The sequence below is a fragment of the Haliotis asinina genome, chromosome 5, assembly GCF_037392515.1.
Source record: "Haliotis asinina isolate JCU_RB_2024 chromosome 5, JCU_Hal_asi_v2, whole genome shotgun sequence".
NCBI classification, from domain to species: Eukaryota; Metazoa; Mollusca; class Gastropoda; order Lepetellida; family Haliotidae; genus Haliotis; species Haliotis asinina.
The window spans coordinates 18,041,418-18,063,692 of record NC_090284.1 but is presented as its reverse complement, the minus strand read 5'-3'; the positions used below and the strand labels follow the sequence as shown (position 1 = coordinate 18,063,692).

Genomic DNA, 22,275 nt, shown 5'->3' with positions numbered 1-22,275 from the left:
AGGGGCGGTGACTGAGCGGGTAGGCGGCTGATTTTATGTGCTGGCAAATAGACTCGGGGGAGTGGATTCGAATCCCAAGTGGGACTCAATCCGACAAAAGCACTTTACTGAGAAAGTATAATCCCAAACACAACATATATTACACTTTACCACCTTCTATATGGCACTGAGTAATCATTGTAGGCATATTATCGAATTTGTTTTCTTCTAGTAGAAAATCATTATTAACTGCTGGTGTGATAGTACTTGTAGAGAGCATGCACGGATGGCAGGCTATACATACATTACCATCCGATAATAATCGGACGTGTTCCTGGTTGTGTCGTCATGGGTTTTCCCAATGCACTATTTCCGAGGAATCTCAACGACGTCTGATCTGTTTTTGTGAATGACATAGAGACATGGCCCAGTATTGAGAACAAGTGAACTCGTCCGTTGAAACATTTACTGTTACGAGAACGGTGTATGTGTCTGGGATTTCTCGGATTAAATGCAGGAGACTGAGCGTTCATGCATAGTACGTTAGAATGATATGCCATGCTTTTTAAAGTATTTGTTTGTAGTCTGATCGGTAAAACAAATACTCCCGACTTTCTTATCATTTAACAGAAGTCTGAAAGAAAAGTTATCAAATGTCTTAAGATTAAAAATCGTTAATTCCTGCAACAGGCGGCAATAAATAATCTTTGGCTCGATCATTTTGTGTAAACTACAGTGAAAGCTGTCCAAACCGGCATCTGTCCAATCCGGCAAGTTGTCAACACCGACATGAAATCTCTGTCCCGTCTGTGGCCTGTACATTTATCATCAGCTCTACAATCTGGAACATTGTCGAAACCGGAACATTTCTTCACTGTTTAAGCTGTTTCAGTGGAGCCGGGAGTAAGGAACGCGTATTCACCTGCACGACGCCAATTTTGTTTCTGGGTTGTAAAAAAAGTATATTTAAAAAAAAAAATCGAACATGAGATATCTAAAATAACCGTAAATAGTTGCGTGGTATGTGAAATTATATTTTTTGTTACCAGTATTTTTCAGTCACAATATACTCTTAAAAAAAGAGCGTGTGAGTATTGTGTCATATGTCCAACTTTCACAAATAAATCATTTGTGATTGTATCAACTTGGACGTATAGTTTATTTTGCTTGCTTGTGTATGTACAGCTCAAGAGGCAACTCAACTCAAGAGACAAAACGGTACAGTGAGTGAGTGAGAATGGTTTTTCGCCTCTGTTATCAATATTCCAGCAACACCAGGGTGGAAGACACCAGAAATTTGCTTCACACATTGTACTCATATGGGAAATCGAACCCGCGCTATCGACGCGCCGAGCGAAAGCTTTAACCACTATGCTACTGTACATCCCTGGAACTGTACAGACAAAGCTACGCTGCTCGCCTCTTAAGCAATACAATACAATCCAAAATAATTACATGGGAACTTTGATATTCCGGGCGGTAGCCTTTTGATAAACAATTGTCTGGATATTTTAAATATGCGTTCAGAGTTTAACACTGTAATGCCCAATACGTCCGTGAAGTGGTTGATGTTATGAGCATTTATTGCCCCGTCGGGTTGCTATGGCAACCTGTCAATCAATTGATCGCGTCCAATGCGACCAGCATAGGTCGCTAGTGTCGATGAAAGCATGAAACATAAATTGCGTGACATTCCTGTTACCTCTGTCGAAGTTGCGCCAATCCCTTTCGCTGACATTGTAGGAAACGTTAGCGTCATTGCTGATTCTCAGCTTACAACGGAACCACAAATAGATAAACCTTGTTACACTTGTACCAGTGAAATGATCAGTGACATTATTTCCTGTTATTAATCATTGGCCTTATTTCAGGATATTGTTCATAGGGTTTTTCAAACAAATATTTCATTACGTATACCTTTTCTCTCATTGAAAGTGCTTTGAGAATGCGCCTTGTGAACTAACACTCTACAAAGGTATTCGGATTTTTTGTGCATGCTTTTACACAACTCTTTCCTTTAATTGCCTACTTTGTTTAGGCTATTACGGACGGTGGAGTAGCCTAGCGGGTAACTCGTTGCTTCGTAACGTGACCTGGGTTCGATTCCCCATATGGGTACAACGCGTGAAGCCCATTTCCGGTGTCCCCTGCCGTGATATTGCTGTAGTATATGGCTGCGTTCAATTATACTCACTCACTTATATTTTCAGTATAGAACGAAATCAGTTCGTGTAAGCGATTTGGGAACACTTTAGATTTGACCAGCATTGTTACTAAAACATTTGTTTGACTCTGTAGTTCCGACGTGGTTTGGCATGAAAGCATGGTTAATATTTTTTGTATATATATATCTTAATATGTAAGATATTATGTTTTGCATCATACTCTGTAATGCTCAAACACATTATGTTCTGCATCATACTCTGTAATGCTCAAAGACATTATGTTCTGCATCATACTCAGTAATGCTCAAAGTCATTATGTTCTGCATCATACCCGGTAAATGCTCAAATACTCAGTTCTGCATCATACTCTGTAATGCTCAAACACATTATGTTCTGCATCATACTCTGTAATGCTCAAACACATTATGTTCTGCATCATACTCTGTAATGCTCAAAGACATTATGCTCTGCATCATACTCAGTAATGCTCAAAGTCATTATGTTCTGCATCATACCCGGTAAATGCTCAAATACTCAGTTCTGCATCATACTCTGTAATGCTCAAAGACATTATGTTCTGCATCATACTCTGTAATGCTCAAAGACATTATGTTCTGCATCATACTCTGTAATGCTCAAAGACATTATGTTCTGCATCATACTCTGTAATGCTCAAATATATCATGTATCGCGTCAAAACGCTCTGACCAACAAAACTAGCCAAGATGTCAACAGAGACAAAATCAAATGTTTTCGAACTTTTTATTATATAAATTGCATGTTGATATTATGAGTGAACTATGTGACCATTTCTTCCTCAGATGTAATGCATTAGAGGGAGCAGTTATTTCTTAAGGTCGTGTCAGCAAGCGTTGTTGTCTTCCCGGCTTGGCTTGCGTCATAATTTTGTTGCCTGCGCATGTTCAGGAAACCACTGCACAGTCATTCAGCTGAAACCTGCCTCCAACTTCCGGTATTATTCAACTTCCGCTAAGGAAGAGTGATGGAAGAATGATTTGATCAGTGTTATGCACGGTTATCTCCCCAGTGTTGGTTCAACCTTGTTCGAACTTGTAGAAGCTGTTGTCTTACTTCTGTTAAATAACTGCGTTGCTGGAGAAGTTTCACCCTCTGAAATATCATCGACATATAGTATGTTTAAATCTAACATCTCTCATGATAGTGTCTGTACTAAACATCACCGTCCAACCGTCATTTCGTGCTTGTGTAATTTTAGCCGTCGTCAAACGAGGGTGGATACTTTCTTTTCTCCGTCAGTATACTCCCGTACCGTGTAGTATCCGGCCACAGTCTGTGGCAGTCATTTTAGTGCGCGTTCAAATATACGTTATAGTATCATCTCACTCATGTTATTATCCGTCAGGATACCCAACAAAGTACCCGCAGTTAAAGTTCACATAATAGTTTCCAGGTCAGTACCCGCTAAAGCACCTGTCAAAGTACCCACCTGTTCCAAACCCTTCAGGTTCTGGAGTCGCTTGTCTCGGCATTTCTTGGCCGCCTTCCTGTTTTGTTGACGTCTCCTAGCCAATGCGTCGTCACAGTGACGGGCCTGTAGAATAAGACAAGATGTGAAAGAAGGTTTAAAGCGTCATTCAGGATGGTTCATTCATATAAGCGGCGTAAAATTAGAATTCGAGGTCAGGAGATCGTACAACCGACTAAACCTCCCCAGACAGACGCTTTGTCCACTCGACAGCGGAGGGGGATGGACCGAGGGGAATTGTTCCTGAGTGTGTTACATATAAGTACAGTGGGAGCTGTCCAAACCGGCATCTGTCCGATCCGGCAAGTTGTCAACACCGACATGGAAGCTCATCCCCACCCATGGCTTGTACATTATCATCAGCTCTACATTGCCTAAAACAGATTACATGTATTTATTCAGTCCCAATGAGTGCCGGTTTAGGCAGCTTCCACATTACATGTGTATATACCTGATGGCGTTTATCCTCCGGTCTCCCCTTCCCTGTTGCCAGGGTTACATGGGTCCCAACTGTCTTCTGAAGTAAGGGCGTTTCAGCACCATCGGGAATTGAGTTCTTTTGGTTGTCTCCGATGGGGTCGTTGAAAAGACCACCTGTTGAATGACCAGGACCTTTCAGATATGCGATGATGTCATTGTGGGCACTTTGTGTGAGGTGGCCGTTGTATGAAGGAGTGCTGTGTCCAGCACTTTCGGCCTTCTCTGGTGAAAGCGAAACGGTTCTGACAAAGTCCGAACTGACCTCATTTCGTCCTACCCCGATTGCCGTATTCTCTACACCTTTATCAAACGTTTGCTTGCTGCAGGATCCGGTGCCTTGTTCGTGGTATTGTTCGCCTTGTGATGAAGGATACTGAGCTTCTACTGAAATAGGGCCTGGTTGCAGTGAAGGAGGTCCTCCTTTCTTGACCTTCATGTCGTCAGTATTTATCAAGTCCTGCAACACTGACCGCGGGACCTCACCATAGATAACATTCATGACGTCATCAAGCAGTCTAGATACACTAGGGCTGACGTCACTGTCCATCAGGTTACCGTGAAGGTTCTGTGCCGTTAGACACGAGACATCGACTGTTTGTTGTTGGTCATTATTTAGTTCGACCTGTTGAAAACAGACACGTTGGTGTTGGAGTTCTAATGTTAATGTAGGATTTAGTATTTGTCACAAAAATAGGTCACAACGTCTCCATATTCACATATGATATAAAGCAACGTCTCCATATTCACATATGATATAAAACAACGTCTCCATGTTCACATATGATGTAAAAATGATAAAGATAAAAGCAATACGATTATGTTCCGAACAAGTATTTTGATACGTTTTTGTGTATTCATATTAAACATAAATAATTAAAATATACTGGCCAAAAATATTATAATGTTTCCCGAAAGAACTTACTCAATTTCAAGGCCAAATATGATATTAAAATGATGGTAAAGATAAAAGCAATACAATTATTTTCGGTACACGTTTTAATACATTCACTAAGATTAGTTACTCAAATATGTTGAAGAAAACCAACTTTTTTTCTACTTATATAACTTCAATTAAGTGAGACTTAACAATTCATGGCAATCTCCTTTCTTAGCTTAAAGAAGGTGACTTGTTACTACATCTGAATAGAGACCAGTTCAAAATTACAGTTTAACTACGAAACAAAACTGTAGTCTCTCCTTATCTACCTCTGTTCTCTTGGTATTCATCATTGAAAATACAAAGTGATTTACCTTATTGTCAAATGTATTACTTAAGATCTCAGCAGGAGTCTCTTTCATGACATCGACTTCCGATATGGCGTCCATATCGAGTATTTAACAGGCTGAGAGATGAGTTATCGGGCTTATAGCGTAAAACGATGGGGCTTGTTTGTGAGCGCTTTTGTACTAATGTTTGTCCATGACGTGTTTCTCTATTTAGAAACATGAGCGCTATGAACGGGTGATTGTGAATGAAGATGGTCGTATGTCACATGCGTACATTATTCATCGGTCATCGGTATTTGATTAAAACTAGGAAAACAAACCCTGGGGACAGCTGACCATGATGACCATTTGTCATTCCTTGACAAGGGCGGGTGAGTATCAGCTCACGAATCACAATTTCGTGTTTTATGATGCATGGGAGCGGTGTTGATAGAAGCTGTAAAGCTTGTTCACCAATCCCAATTTATGAATAAAAATATACGAAGGCCGGGTGGGATTAGTAAAACAAAAAAAACAAACAAACCCAGTCGACCATGCCCCGAGGTGCTCTTACTCCTTAAATGAACAACTTGCCCGACAGGCAAAAGAGGATACCACCCCAGCAACGCCCGGGAAAGCGAATGTGGACAGTCGACAATTATAAGTTCTATAAACTAAAGAGCATTTCAGTAATAACTGGAATTAAAAGCGACTGAAGAATATTTACGGGCTGCTGCTGTGTGATAGTTGAATGTATTTATAATGGGAATATACAAGTTATGGAAATCGGGGTGTCGGCAAAATATGAAACAATCCTAATACAAGCCCATACCCACAACACTCATCTCTAAATACAGACAACTGAGAGTTCTAGACTTGTATTTAAAGTTAGTAAAATATGAACGTCTGAAATATTCTCTGGTTAACTACTTGTTTGTAAATACGCCAATGTGCTGTTAATGCATTGCTACACAGAAATACTCTAAACCTTAGGAGGACCAATGGGGTTGGCCATTTCCTTTTGTGCTCCGCCGTGATATTGCTGGAATATTGCTAAAGGCGGTGTGAACCTACACTTGGTCACTCATATGACGTCACGCAGGTGTAGTTGCATTTGACAAGGATAGATTTTTTTATAGGTCATTATGCAGCACTGCAAAGAAATTATATGTCAAACACGGTTTAGCTAAAGTAGGAGAAATCACTCACTCACTGAATATTCCGGAAGATGGATACAGAAGTAGAGTCAACAGGTACTCAATTTTAACGTTAATTAATTTGTTGATAATACATCGCTTATAAGACTTATTACAGGCTGATGTCAGTTTGTTTCAGCGTGTGGACATTGGGATCGATGATAAGGCTGGGCTGCTACAAAAAAGAAACATATGTCTTTACGGTATTACATCATGACAATAACCACTGCAGGATGACGTGGTCTCGCTTTAGTACACATAGATCACTGGGGCACTTCCTACTACTATGTAGAGCAAACTCCTAAAATGGATGTTATTGCGTAATGATAAAATGAATGGTATTTCTTCCATTATTATTTTTTACAGATTAGAATGAAAATGCAGCAGAGAGGGTTCGGGTGATCCTGGCACAGTCAGGCTGGTCAAGCTCATCATCAGCTCAGGGCCCTCGCCCCCTCTACACGCAGCCCAGACAGCGAATGGGACTTCTCCCAGGAAACACTGCCTAGTCGAACCCACCAAGAACTTTCCGGAGAATATGGAGGCTCCCCAACACTGCAGCCTTCTGCATTACCCAGATTGTCAGAAGGGCTGTGCTCCTGGTGGAGAACCCGGGCACTCTCCTGATCTGCGCCAAGAGATCAGGAGGTACCAAACCAAGGGCACCGAGAACAATGGGGAGCCTGACGACAGTGTACTTGGGATGCAAGCGAGACATTTCAAAGGCGAGGCCCGCATATTTATCATGCTTTTCCTGAATCTTGCTAATCACATTGCTGTCAAAAGGGACAGACAATTCTATGATATAAATAATTTCATTGGCTTTATCAAAAAGGACAAGATCAGGTTTGTTTGCTGGAATTCGTCTCAGGCTGTATATTGGCCTATTCCAGAGAAGTTTGAAAGCATCATTTTCCAGGACGCCCTGGACATGTTCAGGGTCGTACCATGGATGGACCTCAGAGTCAAAGCCACAGGCATGGCGGAGACGATAATAAAAGCAGCGAGCCATGCCATCATGTCTTTTAAGATATGCTGTTTGTGCCAATGAAGGGCATCCACTGACAAGGTGTTGGACAGTCTCTGTAAATTTATTGCAAAGACGACATTTCATATTGATGTTTTCTTTAAGAATAACATTCTGGCGATTTCGAGTGGGAAGTGACTGGTCCTGAGCAGCGAAAAGGAAGCCCTCAGTTTCACATTTGAGACCAGCCGACTTCATCCAGGCGAAGGAGTCGGTTGGATTGCTGTTCTGTTCCACACACTGCATATACACACGATGCAATGGCTTCTCAGACAGCTTCTCCACAAAGGACCGACTCTGGGCAGACTTGGTGAAAGACTTCACCTTTTTTACTCCCATCACTGTACCGTCCAGCAGTACATCGCCATCAACAAAATCAACTTCAAATTTCAAATTGTGTCCAACAACCTTGGCACGCTGAAAGTAGCTGTGGAATTTCTTGCTTTCATCATGAATCTTGACGTGCATCACCAGAGAATCATCTGACAAATAAATATGTGCAAAAGTACACAATAAAATTCTGTCGTGAAGAGCTTGCACATTAATCAAACCCCGACCTCCAGAACTGATTGGCATATATAAACGATTAAGAGAGGAACGAGGGTGGTGTGCTCTGTTATCAGACATGATCCTTCTGGTCAGGCGGTCAAGACTCTGGATGTCTTATTTTGTCCAATCAACTACTCCAAAGGAGTAGGAGAGGACTGGCACAGCAAAAGTATTGATGGCTTTGACTTTGTTTCGAGCATTTAGCTCTGAACTCCAGATTTTCTTTAAACGAGATTTATACTCGGTCAGAAGTTTATCTTGAATCAGGGCATTCTGGAGCTTGTCTCGAACTTGCATTCCAAGATTGGTGTAGGCCTGATCTTCCACAAGATGCTCAATAACTCCTCCCCCTTGTAACTTGACCGATCCATCATTAGTTACCTTGCCACGTTTCAGATGAAGAGTATTACATTTGTCGAGTCCAAATGTCATTCCAGTATCATTAGAGAAGGACTCGACAAGGAGAACCTGTTCTTTCAAATTGGTCTCTCCTTTGGCAAGGAGCTCGATGTCATCCATATAGAGGAGATGAGTGAGAGGTGTTGGGGATCTGTGCTGAGGAGGTCCGGGATGGTACTCTTCCTCCCCGTTGAGCAGGAAACTCAAAGGATTTAGAGACAGACAAAAAAGCAATGGACTGAAGGAGTCCCCCTGAAATATTCCCCTTCTGATTGGAATAGATTCCGATGTCTGCACCTCTCCTTGCGAGTACATCTCAAGTTGAGTCGACCAGCAACTCATTAAAGACTTGAGTAAATCAAGTAGTCGCTCAGGGAGGTCAATACACTGAAGAGACTTCAGAATCCATTCGTGAGGGACAGAGTCGTATGCCTTTTTGTAGTCTATCCAGCACATGGAGAGGTTGCGGTGGTATGTTTAGCCTCTTCCAAAATCATTTTCTGTACAAGAAGTTGATCCTTGCACCCCCAACATCCCTTTCTCGCCCCCTTCTGCTCTCTGTAAATTATCTCATTGGAAGAGCAGTAACATGACACGAGGTTTGTCAAACACCCTGTGAATAATTTATATTGAGTATTTAGACATGTGATAGGGCGGAAGTTTTTGGGATCAGTCAAGTCTCCTTTTTTGGGAAGGAGTATTGTGCGACCTTTGCAGAACCATGGAGGAACATCACCTGTATCCACAAGAGAATTGAAACAGTGAAGGAGTGGTGCTTGGACACAGGGAAACAGTTTCCAGTACCGGTTTCGAATGCCATCAGGCCCTGGAGCTGTATTAGATTTGGACTTTTTAATGACACTTTTAAGGCAATCTGGTGAGATGTAACACACAAACGACCTAGTTACTTTCTCATGCATTGCATGGTCATAATCACTGACCCATGGTGCCTCCAGGTTACAGTTGCCGGGTACAGACCACAACTGTTTCCAGCTGGGTGGACTGGGACACATAGTCACAGTACTCTGTCCAAGTTTACTGCACGTTGCTGTACCCGCAACTAGGTGTATGCATGTGGGCACTATCTGGTCATATACCAACGGATACGTGGGTTCTTTTAAGTGCACGGAGTTGTGTACTGCACACTAATGGTTGTGACAACACGGAAAGAGTCTGCACACAAGGTTGAGTCCAAGGTTTTTACACCAGGTCACTTTTGGGCTCGATCGCGACACCCCAACCTCGCTGAATCACTGGCCTGGCGCTTTAGCCCACCTATCTACATATGGATAATGTACATGATGGTTCAAATGTCAGAACTTTATTGCGTAGACCCTTAAGAACCACCACCCCACCCCCCCACCCAAAAAAAAAAAAAGCAAAAAAACCCCTATTTGCTTAACGTAGCACATATCAATATTCCAGAGAGATGGAATCCAGTGATCGATATCATGAGCATCGATTTAGGCATTTGGGTTACGATGATGCATCAACCACGTCAGTGAGCCTGACCCTCCGATCCCGTTAGTGACCTCTGACGACAAGCATAGGTTGCTCAAGACCATTTCTAACCCGTACCTTCACGGGATTTTACTCATATTATCTAGAAAAAATTCAGACAGCCATTGAAACGGAGGAATGATAGGTCTTTCATATGAGAATAAATTATATATGTTGACATTCTGGCATTCATTTGGTCCTTTTATACCAAATCACTACCAAAGTAATTTGTTCTAGATTCCATTCCATTTGTTTCCATTATAAAATGGACATATCAGTATATATTCATCTTCAAGCAATTTCGAATTATATTTATTACAGACTAAATCATTATATAAAACCATTATCTTCGAAAAACATTGTTTTTGACTTTTCAGGTTATGTGACTGACATCCAAATTTCATTAACCTTTTCATTAGATCTTTGTTAAATGCGCATAGGAAAATATACAGTTCAAGAAGTGACCTAAATGTACTGTAATTTCCAAGAAATGATGAGTTACTTATTTTGCTATTCCAGATATTTTTTTCTGTACAGATAGTAAATAGCTATCATAAAATATATTGAGTTCGAGATAGTGATGTAGCAATATTCAGAGTTTACACTATACACTTTGTTGGTGTGACGCTTGGTGTCTGTGTCAGTCACCCTTCACGTGATTCACATTGTTATGTAAATGGTGTATACGTGTATTCTTTAATTACACACAATCTGTGGGTGTTCGGAAATATGTACGTATTTGGCCTGACATGTTTATAAACACGTCATTGCGTCATTATCATGTCTTTTCCTTGAATTTTTTTCTGGACAAAAAGTAAACAAATGAAAACTCTAGGCCATTATGCAACATTATTAAGAAGTTATATATCAAATACAGTATCGCTAAATTAGGAGAAATTCCTAGATCTGAAGATTCGGGAACAAGGATATTCGGAAGGTTCTCGCGATGTCTCCATTTTATAGTTAATTAATTTGTTTATCTTACATCGTTTAATAAGTCTACTCCGTGAAGATCAGGGTTATATTTGGTCTTCAGAAACCCATGATTGTATGGGGCGACTAACGGGGTCAGGTAGTCGGGCTCGTTCAGTGTGGATACATTAATGTCGCACGTGTTCTTCATAGGGCAAAGTCAGAACTAGAAAGCCATTGCATTGATAAATTAAGTGGTATATTAAAATTTATTTTAGTTATGAAAGTTACGCCACCACTTATCATTGTGTACCAGAGTTCAGAGTTTCCACTGTAAATGTGTCAGTGTAACCTTAGGTGACTGTGTCATTCAAATGCTTTTGTAACGTGTGTTCATTTTTAACCAAAGAATTAGGTCGTCCGGACACATGCACCATATGAACATATTTGTAAACAAGTCATTGCATCATATTTAGAACATGTTTCGTGGACTAGATATATACCTAGCCTAGAAAGTGGAAATGGTGAATTAGGGGAACTGATGCCCCCAAAATCGGGGGTTCGATTCCTGAGACCCGTGTAGATCCGGGTTAGAACTGATCTTCTGCAACCCTAACTTGTCGTAAGAGGCGACTAACGCGATCGGGTGGTCAGGCCCGCTGACTTAATTGACACACGTCTGCGTATCCCAGGTGTGCAAATCGATGCTCGTGCTGTTGATCACTGGGTTGTCTGGTCCAGAGTCGATTATTTACAGACGTCGTCATATAGTTGGAATATTGCTGTCCGTGTCGTTACAAAGTCAATTTCAAGGAAACTTTAATTAAACCCTTTCTTTTAAAGACGATATGATATTTCCTTGTGAATTCAGTCAAATTAACCTCCCACGAAATACTGACTGTACAACAAGCGTATCTAAAATAGACATCGGAGGATATGAAGAGTTGTTTATGTCAAAGGCACGTGGAAAGAATGTTCCAAATTGTAAATATTTCCTGCTTCCAAGGAACATAAGAAACATTTGCGGGTATTTCCGGTCTCAGCAGCAAATGTTTCAGACACGCCCTTTCTCACACATGCACTACCACAAGCCTTTTCTGAAGTTTTCAGTTTGTAAGTTAAAATTACATGAAATGTGACATTTTCCGGACACGGCGGAACATCTGTGCCGTAAGCACGACCTCCTGTCAGTTGCTGTAGCATTCCACATAAAACTTGATGTCAGACGTTATCTGTGCAGTGGTATATTTGCCACGCACATTATCACAGCTCAGGAGTCAATACAGCTTTAGGGCTCATTACACGAAGCAACTTTTATGACGCTTAACCTTAAATCCCATTCTGTAACATTGCACTAAGGTTAACAGATCACCTTTCACAAAGCACTAAGGTGATCGTAAGTCACTAAGGTTACCTTAGTGCAATGTTAAAGAATGAGACTTAAGGTCAGCCTTAGTAAAGTTAGCTTCTTGTAATGGTACTGCGACAATGTGAATATGTTGGAATCAGATAGCGACTGAGGTAATAGGCATGGTGGGCGAGCTGGCTTAGGCGCCAGGCTTGTGATCCAGCGAGGTTTCGGTTTCGGTTTCGGTTTCGGTTTCGGGATCGATCCCACCTGTGACCGGGTGTAAAAACCTTGGAGTCAACTCTGTGTGCAGACTCTTTCAGTGTTGTCACAACCCCTAGTGTACAGTACACAGCCCTGTGCACTTCAAAGAACCCACGCATCCGTTGGTATATGACCAGATGGTGGCCACTTGAACACGTGCATACACCTAGTTGCGGGTACAGCAACGTGCAGTAAACTTGGACAAAGTACTGGACTATGTGTCCCAGTCCACCCAGCTGTGAATTGGGTACCTCGATAGGATGAGAGAGCCACAATAAACTCGGTGCGCCTAGTGGCAGCAAGAGTTGTATACTCCCCAGGGAGTTGAGACTGAAATACGATGTCTGTTGAGATTGACATCCGGTGATCGAGGGAAAAATACCAGCTCTTTGAGCATGCACTAGTGCGTGGATATGTGCGCTATATAAATATCCAATCTAATCTAATCAAATAATAGCTGAAAAGTAAAATATTGTATTTATCTTAAATTTTTTATCATTCACCCTTCACATTTGGATCCCCGTCCCCACCCCAACCCGACACAGTTTGATACGGAGATGTATTCGAACCGTATCGATGATAGAATTTAGTGGTCGGTTGAACAAGTCAGGAAGTGCGCATCGAGGATTCGTATGGGGTGTACATGTAACCAGCACGTGGTATTGAATGGACCTTTTTAAAAGCCTCATGACGTGTTGCATAAATATACCCGGTGTACGTGCAACTTGTCATGAAAAATGATGACATATGTATATAAAATAGCGTTGCACTCGCCTTTGTTCCAAAAAGGTAATGACATACTGACACACAGATACACACGGGCACACAGACATATAGGCACAGACACGAAAACATACACAGACACACACATACACACACTAACATAAAGATACACAGACAGATACATGGATACACACAGGCATACCGACAGACAGACGCAAACTCAGAGACACGCACACACACAGAGACAGACACACACATACACACAGACACAGGCAGACACAGACATAGACACTCACAGATACAGACACAGACAAACACACATGTCTTCAGGAACTCATGCCTGTCGAAAGAGGCGACTGACGGGATCGGGTGATCAGATTAATTGCTATCACGACATATCATCGTATGACAACTGCATAGATCGATGCTCATGATGTTGATCAGTGGATTGTCAGACTTGATTATTTACAGACCCCCGTCATATAGCTGGAATATTGCTGAGTGCGGCGTAAAACAACAAAGAAACAAAACATACGCATGATCCCCTTAACATAGTGGCCAAATCAGCTGATTTGATAGTTTTTCTTCAATCAATATTTTACATATTGATGATGGGGTCCACGAAAAACATTGAAATATGCCAACGACATGTTCTCGTGATAGTTGATAGATACTGATATCAATATGTAGATGTTGGAGAGTTGATATATTAAAGAATATCAGAGAATAATCAGTCATCCTACAAAATCGATTTCTGAAACAATAGTGGCAACAGAAGTTAGCGGCCTTATTTACATCTAAACGTTTGGTGGGTAGCACATATGTAGGTATTTAACCATAGGAAAGAAGAGCAAATAATAATTAGATGGCAAAATTAGACGCTAAAAGAACAAAAGCTAAAGTTTGTTTTGAGCAGCACACTTCGAAATGCTGATAACGATGGTCCTGCGGGGTTTTAATATTTACAAGCAATCACACAGGTATCAATAACCAATCACAATGTCAAAATCGGGTGTAAAGTCTGCCAACAGCATTAGCCTCTTTGACCCTCCTGTTTGCTTGTATCTGACATTAAATTTGTCGTTCAGGTTTTGTGTTCCATTCTTGAAAGGCAGCTTGGTCCAATACATCAATATCCAATGCTGAAGGATCTCTGATCCAGTTCCTGATCTGAAGGTCAGGTTTACAGCCAAGTGAGACGCACCCAATGCCATCAATAACCCCCCAAACGGTACCTGCGCCAAAGGGCGGTAGGGGTAGCTAAATGGTTAAAGCGTTCGATAGTCACGCCGGAGACCTTGGTTCGATTCCCCACATGAGTATAAGTGGAGTGAAGTCCATTTCTGGTGTTCCCCGCCGTAATCTTGTTGGAATTACTGCTAATTTTAAGCGGTGTACCACCAAACTCACTCCATATTTGCTCCATTTGCAGTATTTCTGCAGCACCAAACACGACTCGCTGTGTGTCCGTGTGTGTGTCTCTCTCTCTTTCTCTCTCTCTCTATCTCTCTCTCTCTCTCTGTGTGTGTGTGTGTGCCTTTAGCCTAATAAGACATCAAGCTCCAGTGGAACCAAACTCACATAGCAGTAAACCCCAAACCTACTAGTCCATGTTTTATCTCCTTAACGAAGTGCGCCAGTCAGGTTCACAGTACACGTTTACCATATTTTGGTATGTCACAACCGGGATCGAACAACAGACCTTTAACTCTGCAAGCAGACACTCTATCCAGTACACCGCATTGGCGGTATTAATGTGAAGAGTGGCCGTGCTGTAGTCCAGTGGTTAAAGCGTCCGCTCGTCACCAACTCGGATTCAATTCCCCACATGGGTAGAATGTGTGAAGCCAGTTTGCGGTGTCCCCTGCCTTGATATTGCTGGAACATTATAGACGATAATTAAAGTGAGTTTAATTTCCATGCCACTTTTAGCAATATTACAGCAATATCACGGCGGGGGACACCAGAAATGGGCTTCACATGGGTTCACATGGGAAATCAAACCCGGATCTTTTGTGTGACGCGCGAACGCTTTAACCTCTAGGTTACCCTACCCTCTACCCCGTGAATTAAAGGCCTGACATAGTTTTATGAAAAGCTCAAGTTGATTTCTTTTGCAAGCTCGTGATTTATTGTTTTGGTGTGTCAGATATCTTGCTGTTGGATGATGGTGACTTCAAGTGATCCAGGAAATTTTGACACTGTATATGTTGAACCTCACGTGGATATGTTTATAAACAAACCATTGCATCATGTCCCATGCAGGAAATTTCCACTAAGGTCTTATCCAACACTCGCGTGACCTTTGATCGATATATCGATTTATCTTTGAATGCCATCCTGTTTCCGTCTGTCAATGTGACTTACACTGATTATGTTAAAAATTAAAAATTTCAACTCTTTTCATTTTTATGGCGAATTGTAATATGTCGCCATAGGGGGCTACGAAAAAAAAGCTACTGCTACATAACTCAAAAATTTGGGTGAGTACGTAAGCGAATTAGGTAACCATAGCATTCTGGTCAAAAAGTCGCCATAAATAAACATCATTGTGTATGGAGATGAACATCCGTGCAATTAACTAATATTATTATGTACAGGGTTTTGTCTGTGTAATTCTCCATTCCCCAAAACATGAATGTTAAGGAATGGAGAGTTTAGAGGATATTACAGTCTAATCGAAGTTTTTACTTTGAAACTGGTACACATCGCTCTATTTTTGAAAAGTAGCGGAGCGGGGATAAAATGGACGGACGCCACAAGTGTAATTAAATTCATATAATTCACAACTACAATAAGCTGTGTAGAATTACAGACTTTGGCACGCCAGCCGATCCTGGTTTCGAATCTCGGTTCGACAGGGAAGTATATAGGTGACAAAAACTTCAAATTTAAGTACAAGAATGTATATGATTAACTTCCTTTGATTTTGCTCTGTTTGCCAAATGGAATTATTTTGCGAGAGTTTTTGCCTTAATTTATCATGCGCCAGTTTAAGCTGTTACAATGAGAAATCACATATTTACAGTTAGGAACAATTTGTTCTATTTGCAAAAACAATAAAGTTAATTCAACTTGAAAATGACTTTTTATGTCATATGAAGTACCCGCAGTTAAAAGTCACACATTTTAAATCACCTTTATATATCAGCCCTTCCTGTATAAATCATGCATATCTGCATAGTGTCGATAACAAAATTCTTCAAAGGCATTTAGAAGTTGGTGAGGTAATACAATACACTCTTATGGATGACAACTTCTTTAATTCTTTTAACACGACGTTTCAAGGCTAATTCTTGCCCCTTCGTCAGATGGATAATGAACATAGGTAACATTGCAGAATATATATAGGTATACATGAAGCCAGAGAGGTAAGATGTATATACAAGCACATATATGTAATTAGGTATGTACAATCACAGAGGGGAGATGAAAGGAGGAATGTTTTAACAGTACATGGTTGTTTACACAGCTGATAGATTGAGAGTCTATGAGTCCTTGTTGACACACCAGGCAGAGGGTAGGTACACGCCTTGATCTCTATTGATCTGAGGTTCTAATCTTCTGATGTTGGTTGCTTCCCAATGACGGGGCAAGAATTAGCCTTGAAAGGTCGTGTTAAAAGAATTAAAGAAGTTGTCATCCATAATAGTGTCTTGTATTGTCGATAACAAAGTCGATATAAATGGAAGGTATCAATGAAAAGGTTATCACGGTAACACCTACTGTGGCTGCAGCAAGGACACCAGGTGTTCACACAACATAAGCAATATCTATGCTGTACGACGTCTTCCTGTAAATTATCGTATCTGGACCACACACTCAAATGATTAACATCACGAGCATTGAACCGTTATTGGAATGTGGTGACATACATTGTTCATGTCAACGAGGCTGAAATTATTTTTGAATTTCTAGAAATCTTTTGAGTTTAGACCAAATGTGTGTGTGTGTGTGTGTGTGTGTGTGTGTGTGTGTGTGTGTGTGTGTGTGTGTGTGTGTGTGTTGCATCTTTCTGATATCGGGGCATGATAACAAATGTCTTCATGTCCCAATGACTATTTTCCCACACTGACCTTTACCATACCATTTTGACGGGACGGCGATTCAGTGACGGTGTCTTTCGAGACGAACCGTCACTGCTTGTGGCTATCGTCCTTCAGAGGACCATCAGTCGACGAGAGCTAATTATATTTATAATAATTATTCACAAGTCACTGATGACATCTGGGCATGAGTGATTCATCAGTACGTCAGAGAATACGTCAATTTCCTCGCTGAGACACCGGATGTCAGCTTCCAGTCGGGAGATGTCTCTCTGCAACCAGGCTGTTTCCTGGGTGAGGAAACAACATACATTTTATCGCATTGTTCTGTGACATTACGGTCAATTTAGATCTGGAAATATTACATGTAATTCTTACGTAAGCAGAAATTTCGGTGCAATGTATACAAAATGATATGATAAATAATCCATCTGTCAGATATACATGTTTTCCTATGCAGAGTCGCGAGGACTACGCGAGGATTCGATGGTCATGGTTTCGAATCCCAATCTCCTGGTTTGCCACAATATACACATTGTTAAGTGTATGTGACTATTGTAGTTTTGGTCTGATCAGGACACTACTTTATATTGCGCTATATCCACACTGACAGTATGGTCAAAGCTCAGACAATACACTATAATCCCAGATAACATAAGTTGCTTTTGAGCCCCTAGAAGGTTTTAGTCACATCACTTATCCCACCGGGTACGTATTTTCTGCTTTGTAAACAGAGACAATTTTGAACAAACTCGCTTGCCGAACCTGATATCACGTGTTTTACAAATGATTTGCTTTGGGGCAGGCCTGAAAACTCTCAAGATACTCAAGGGGCCAAAATGCTCTTAGCCATGCAGGACCTACCTGTTCCAGGACAGCTTGTCTGAATCTTCGTCTCCTCCTGCTCATCTGTGCATGGTAAATGTTCCTCGCTTTGATGCGCTTTTGTCTGTCCTGCTCTTTGCCGTTACTCTGAAACACATGGATGAGGTAGTGTTAGTATCAATATCAACAGGTAATAGAGAGTGTGAGTGAGTTTGGATTTACGTCACGTTTACCAATATTCCAGCAATATCACTCAGGGGGACACAAGAAATTGTACCCATGTTGGAATTGAACCCGGTCTGTGGTGAGACGAGCGAAGGTTTAACCATAAGGCTATCCCAGGTCGTAGATTCTTATTGCTGCAAGAAAGTAGGCGAGCCTGGCTTACCTTAACGACCATCACTGATATTCTACTTCCGGTGCGCGACGTCTTTCGCTTTGTACCAGCTGCAGGTTGGGTCGACGTCTGTCCACTCAAAGGATCATCGTCATCTTCGTCAAAATTAGATATCCCATCTGCCATACGTTGGACAAACAGAGGAACAGGTACAGTTCCTGTAGCGGTTGCATTTTCGTCACATACCGGGCCTTCAGCAGATATACCTGATACAGGACCTAGGTACGTCTGAGTAGAGTCCCCTGCGCCCGAAATGGGGAAGACTTCATTTCTTCCAAGTCCTGATGAGCTCCTTGCACTAGAAGTGGAAGGATCTCCGCCATTTGCGAGATCTTCAGGCACAATCGGAGGTGTCGCTAGCGATGCAATGTGACCTGTCTGTGGGGACGTTAGGTTTGTTCTCTCCGTGGACATATGACGTGTGTCGTTTTTATTTATTCCCGTACCTCTTCCTGTTTCTCCTGAATGGCGATGCTGGTGGAAGCACTGAGATCCACCTTCAAGGAGCTGTACAGCTGTCATGATGGCATCCAGAGCCTGTTCTTCAACAGTGTTGTAGAGCACTTCCTACAGTGGCGAGACAGAAAATGTTGAGGACGACATTAAACATGAAAATATTCCTTCTTCCTGCAAATGTGATCGTTGCTGAAGGACCTGTTGCTACATTTTGATGCAATATAATTACATTGAGACCGTCAAGGGTAATCAGAGCACAATTAGTTTTTATGGACTCGTGGGATCGAACAACCAATCTTGCGCTCTCCCTCATCACGTTCTATCCACTAGACCACGGGGACATTATATTCTGGTAGCATTATTTTCAGTAAATGCAGTAAGAGAAACTCGTATGTTCGGAAACACAATATTTGTTGATGAGTTAGTACTTTAGCAGACATTCACATTCGTAGCGTATCCTGTTTCAAATCCACAACAACTGTTAAAACGTGTGGCAAAGCGACCTCAATTTAAATGAATGTGCTATTTAGCTTTAAAAATATATTTGTTTTGTATACGCACTAAAGAAAGTATACTCTTGGTGCTTTGAGATTATTTGAAAACAAAACTCTCACCAACGTAATTATTTTGAGATGTAAATTAAATCGATATAAAGTAGGGTTATCATGATATGCTGATATGATATGTGTTATGAACTGATAATTATTGTTATACTTACCATTGAGATGTGATAGGTCGACAGCTGAAGGGTAGCGGAGGTAAATTGTCGGGTTGTAGCGAGCAGCCTTTACGATATATGGGTGAGTAAACTTGTAATATGTAACATCACTGGTGATTTGAAGTACCATTCGTCATGCTTATATTTAGAATAACATGCGACTTATCACATGAGTCAGTCCCACATGTCTTTAATACACTTTTCAAATACATTCTAACTTAAAAACACTTTCATATACGTTTGACATATCGACGAAAAGCAATGTACGTACGCACCGGATTCTTTCAAATGATCAGTTCCAAACTGAAGCTCCGACGTTTTTTATTTTAGATTTTCACAGTTTTTCAGTGAGGTGAGGTGAGGTGAGGTGAGGTGAGGTGAGGTGAGGTGAGGTGAGGTGAGGTGAGGTGAGGTGAGGTGAGGTGAGGTGAGGTGAGGTGAGGTGAGGTGAGGTGAGGGCAGTTCTACACAAATGCCAATTTGACAGAATGATCCTCTGATAACTGTTTCATTTTTTGAGACAAAACGGAAAATATCAATAAAATACGTTGCGCAGAACTCCACGACATGTATGTAGCAAAACATTCTTCCGGGTTCAGCTTGACCTGTAGTTAGGGAATTTCCACCCAGCTTATGCAGACCAGTGTCATTGTAACAATGAGAGTTATAGTTATCTGTGAGATTTCTGAAAACAGACGATCAAGGTATTAGCAAAGATAATTCAAGCGTTTCATAAAATACCACATGCTTTTTGTTGTTTTTTTTTTTTTATCTCAGTCGGATTTAAGATTAAATGATGCAACAGAGACGCAAATTCAAATATCCAAGGGGTTATTATTCCACATTTTAACTGCTGGTGGAATAAAAGATTATGTTGAGTATCTCAGTCTTGTATACGGTTGGAGTTTCGATACTCGTAACGTGTCCGGTTGCTTACTACAGTTGGAAGTAATTCCCGAAGAGGTTTTGTTCTATTTTGTAGAAATTTTCATTTCCGAATGCTCCAATGATGTTATTTTTTGTCAATGTTTTCAATATGATGATTCCAGACCCCGTTAGACGAGAATGTTAAACCCAAATGTCAATGTAAATGATCATTCTGTTTTTATACTGAAGCAATCAAAATTCAAATATTAATGTCTTTCAAAATAAATAATACAGGAAAAGCTGTTGAAACCGGCATTGTCCAGTCCGGCAAGTTGTCAACACCGGCATACAATCTCAGTCCCGCCCATGGTTTGTACATTTATCATCATCCCTACAATCTGGCCGATCTACCTTCAGTTGTTGGCGATCTATATTATTGTATTCTCCCCTATAACTAAATGTTTTAGATTTAATTACTAGTTTTACATGTATATCTTGGGTATTCTAGTTATTTTACTGTCCTTCGTTGACATAAATGTACAATCTACCTTTCATTATTGTTAATCCACATATTGTTTTAGTCACGATATGGCTGAAATATTGCCAAAGTGACTTTAAAGTTACTACAAACTGGCATGTTTTCTTAACTGGGTTATTTCTTCAATCCGAATGAGTGCCGGTTTAGACAACTTCTACTGTATAGCTTGATTTTTTCTTGCGTTTTTATTTTGGACTATTCTGTTGGTTACGTGTAGGTAACAGGTAATAGCTAATCTGTTAACTCAGTGTTGTTTTAAGGCGTCTGTGAACTCCCTGTCTGTGCAAGGGGAGGATACCGCCACGTTTCATGACTTTATTATGCGATCAGTCATGCTCTATCTCCAAGAATTGTTGGTTCAAAAGTTGATTTACCACGGCAACCACGGCTACAACCATGAACATATTAAGCATTTAACCCTTTTAATTCTAGACATGTGCAACTCATTGTCACTTCCACCATCTATTCTCGTACTACATGTATTTCAGGTGAGCAGTGACATATTCACTATAATATGATGGACACTTTTAGCGGATATTAGGCCATATGGACGTTTTCTCTTTCTGTATGAACGGATAATGTTCAGAAAGTTGAACTGATTTACTTATGACTCATTTAATGATCAACATGGTGTACAGCAAGGATAGTAACTTCCACCGACCTTTTTTTCCTATCTATTCAGATGACGTAGTGGCTTTAACGATTTAAGTACGGTCTAACATTTCTATACGCTGTCATATGGTTTGCTTATGATATGCCGACATGTGATGGTCCGGGACAGAATAGGCCATCAGCGACCCATACTTGCCATAAAAGGCGACTATGCCTGTCGTAAGTGGCGATTAACGGGATCGGGTGGTCAGATTCATTGACTTGGTTGATACATGTCATCGGTTCCCAGTTGCGGAGATCAATACTCATGCTGTGGATCACTGGATTTTTGGCCCAGACTCGATTATGTACAGACCGCCGCCATATAGCTGGAATATTGCTGAGTGCGGTGTAAACGTAAACTTAATCACTCGATTGAATTATTGCTTGCATCGGAAGGAAATTCACTTCCGTATATTCCCAACAGTAAACGTCAGGAGAGGCTTCTAAATAAATACACAGAAACTGAATGTTTCATTTTAGATGTTTTGATGCGTGGGATCTGTTATCTTCTAATTTGCA

At 41.0% G+C, this 22,275-nt stretch overlaps 2 protein-coding genes across 2 annotated transcripts; both read right to left on the bottom strand.

The window, feature by feature from the left end:
• Positions 1-3,121: 3,121 nt before the first annotated feature.
• Positions 3,122-5,457, bottom strand: LOC137283423 (uncharacterized). The gene is made up of 4 exons (XM_067814896.1): positions 5,383-5,457; positions 4,103-4,753; positions 3,613-3,717; positions 3,122-3,275 (listed from the first exon to the last, which is right to left on the bottom strand). Exons 1-4 carry the CDS (start codon positions 5,455-5,457, stop codon positions 3,171-3,173), a joined length of 936 nt encoding a protein of 311 aa, XP_067670997.1. The 3' UTR covers positions 3,122-3,170.
• A 10,870-nt stretch (positions 5,458-16,327) lies between these two features.
• On the bottom strand, positions 16,328-19,798 carry LOC137284998 (uncharacterized). Its single transcript, XM_067817102.1, has 4 exons — positions 19,698-19,798; positions 18,515-19,090; positions 18,166-18,273; positions 16,328-17,591 (listed from the first exon to the last, which is right to left on the bottom strand). The coding sequence occupies exons 1-4, from the start codon at positions 19,698-19,700 to the stop codon at positions 17,463-17,465; spliced, it is 816 nt and encodes a 271-aa protein (XP_067673203.1). The 5' UTR covers positions 19,701-19,798; the 3' UTR covers positions 16,328-17,462.
• Positions 19,799-22,275: the final 2,477 nt, after the last annotated feature.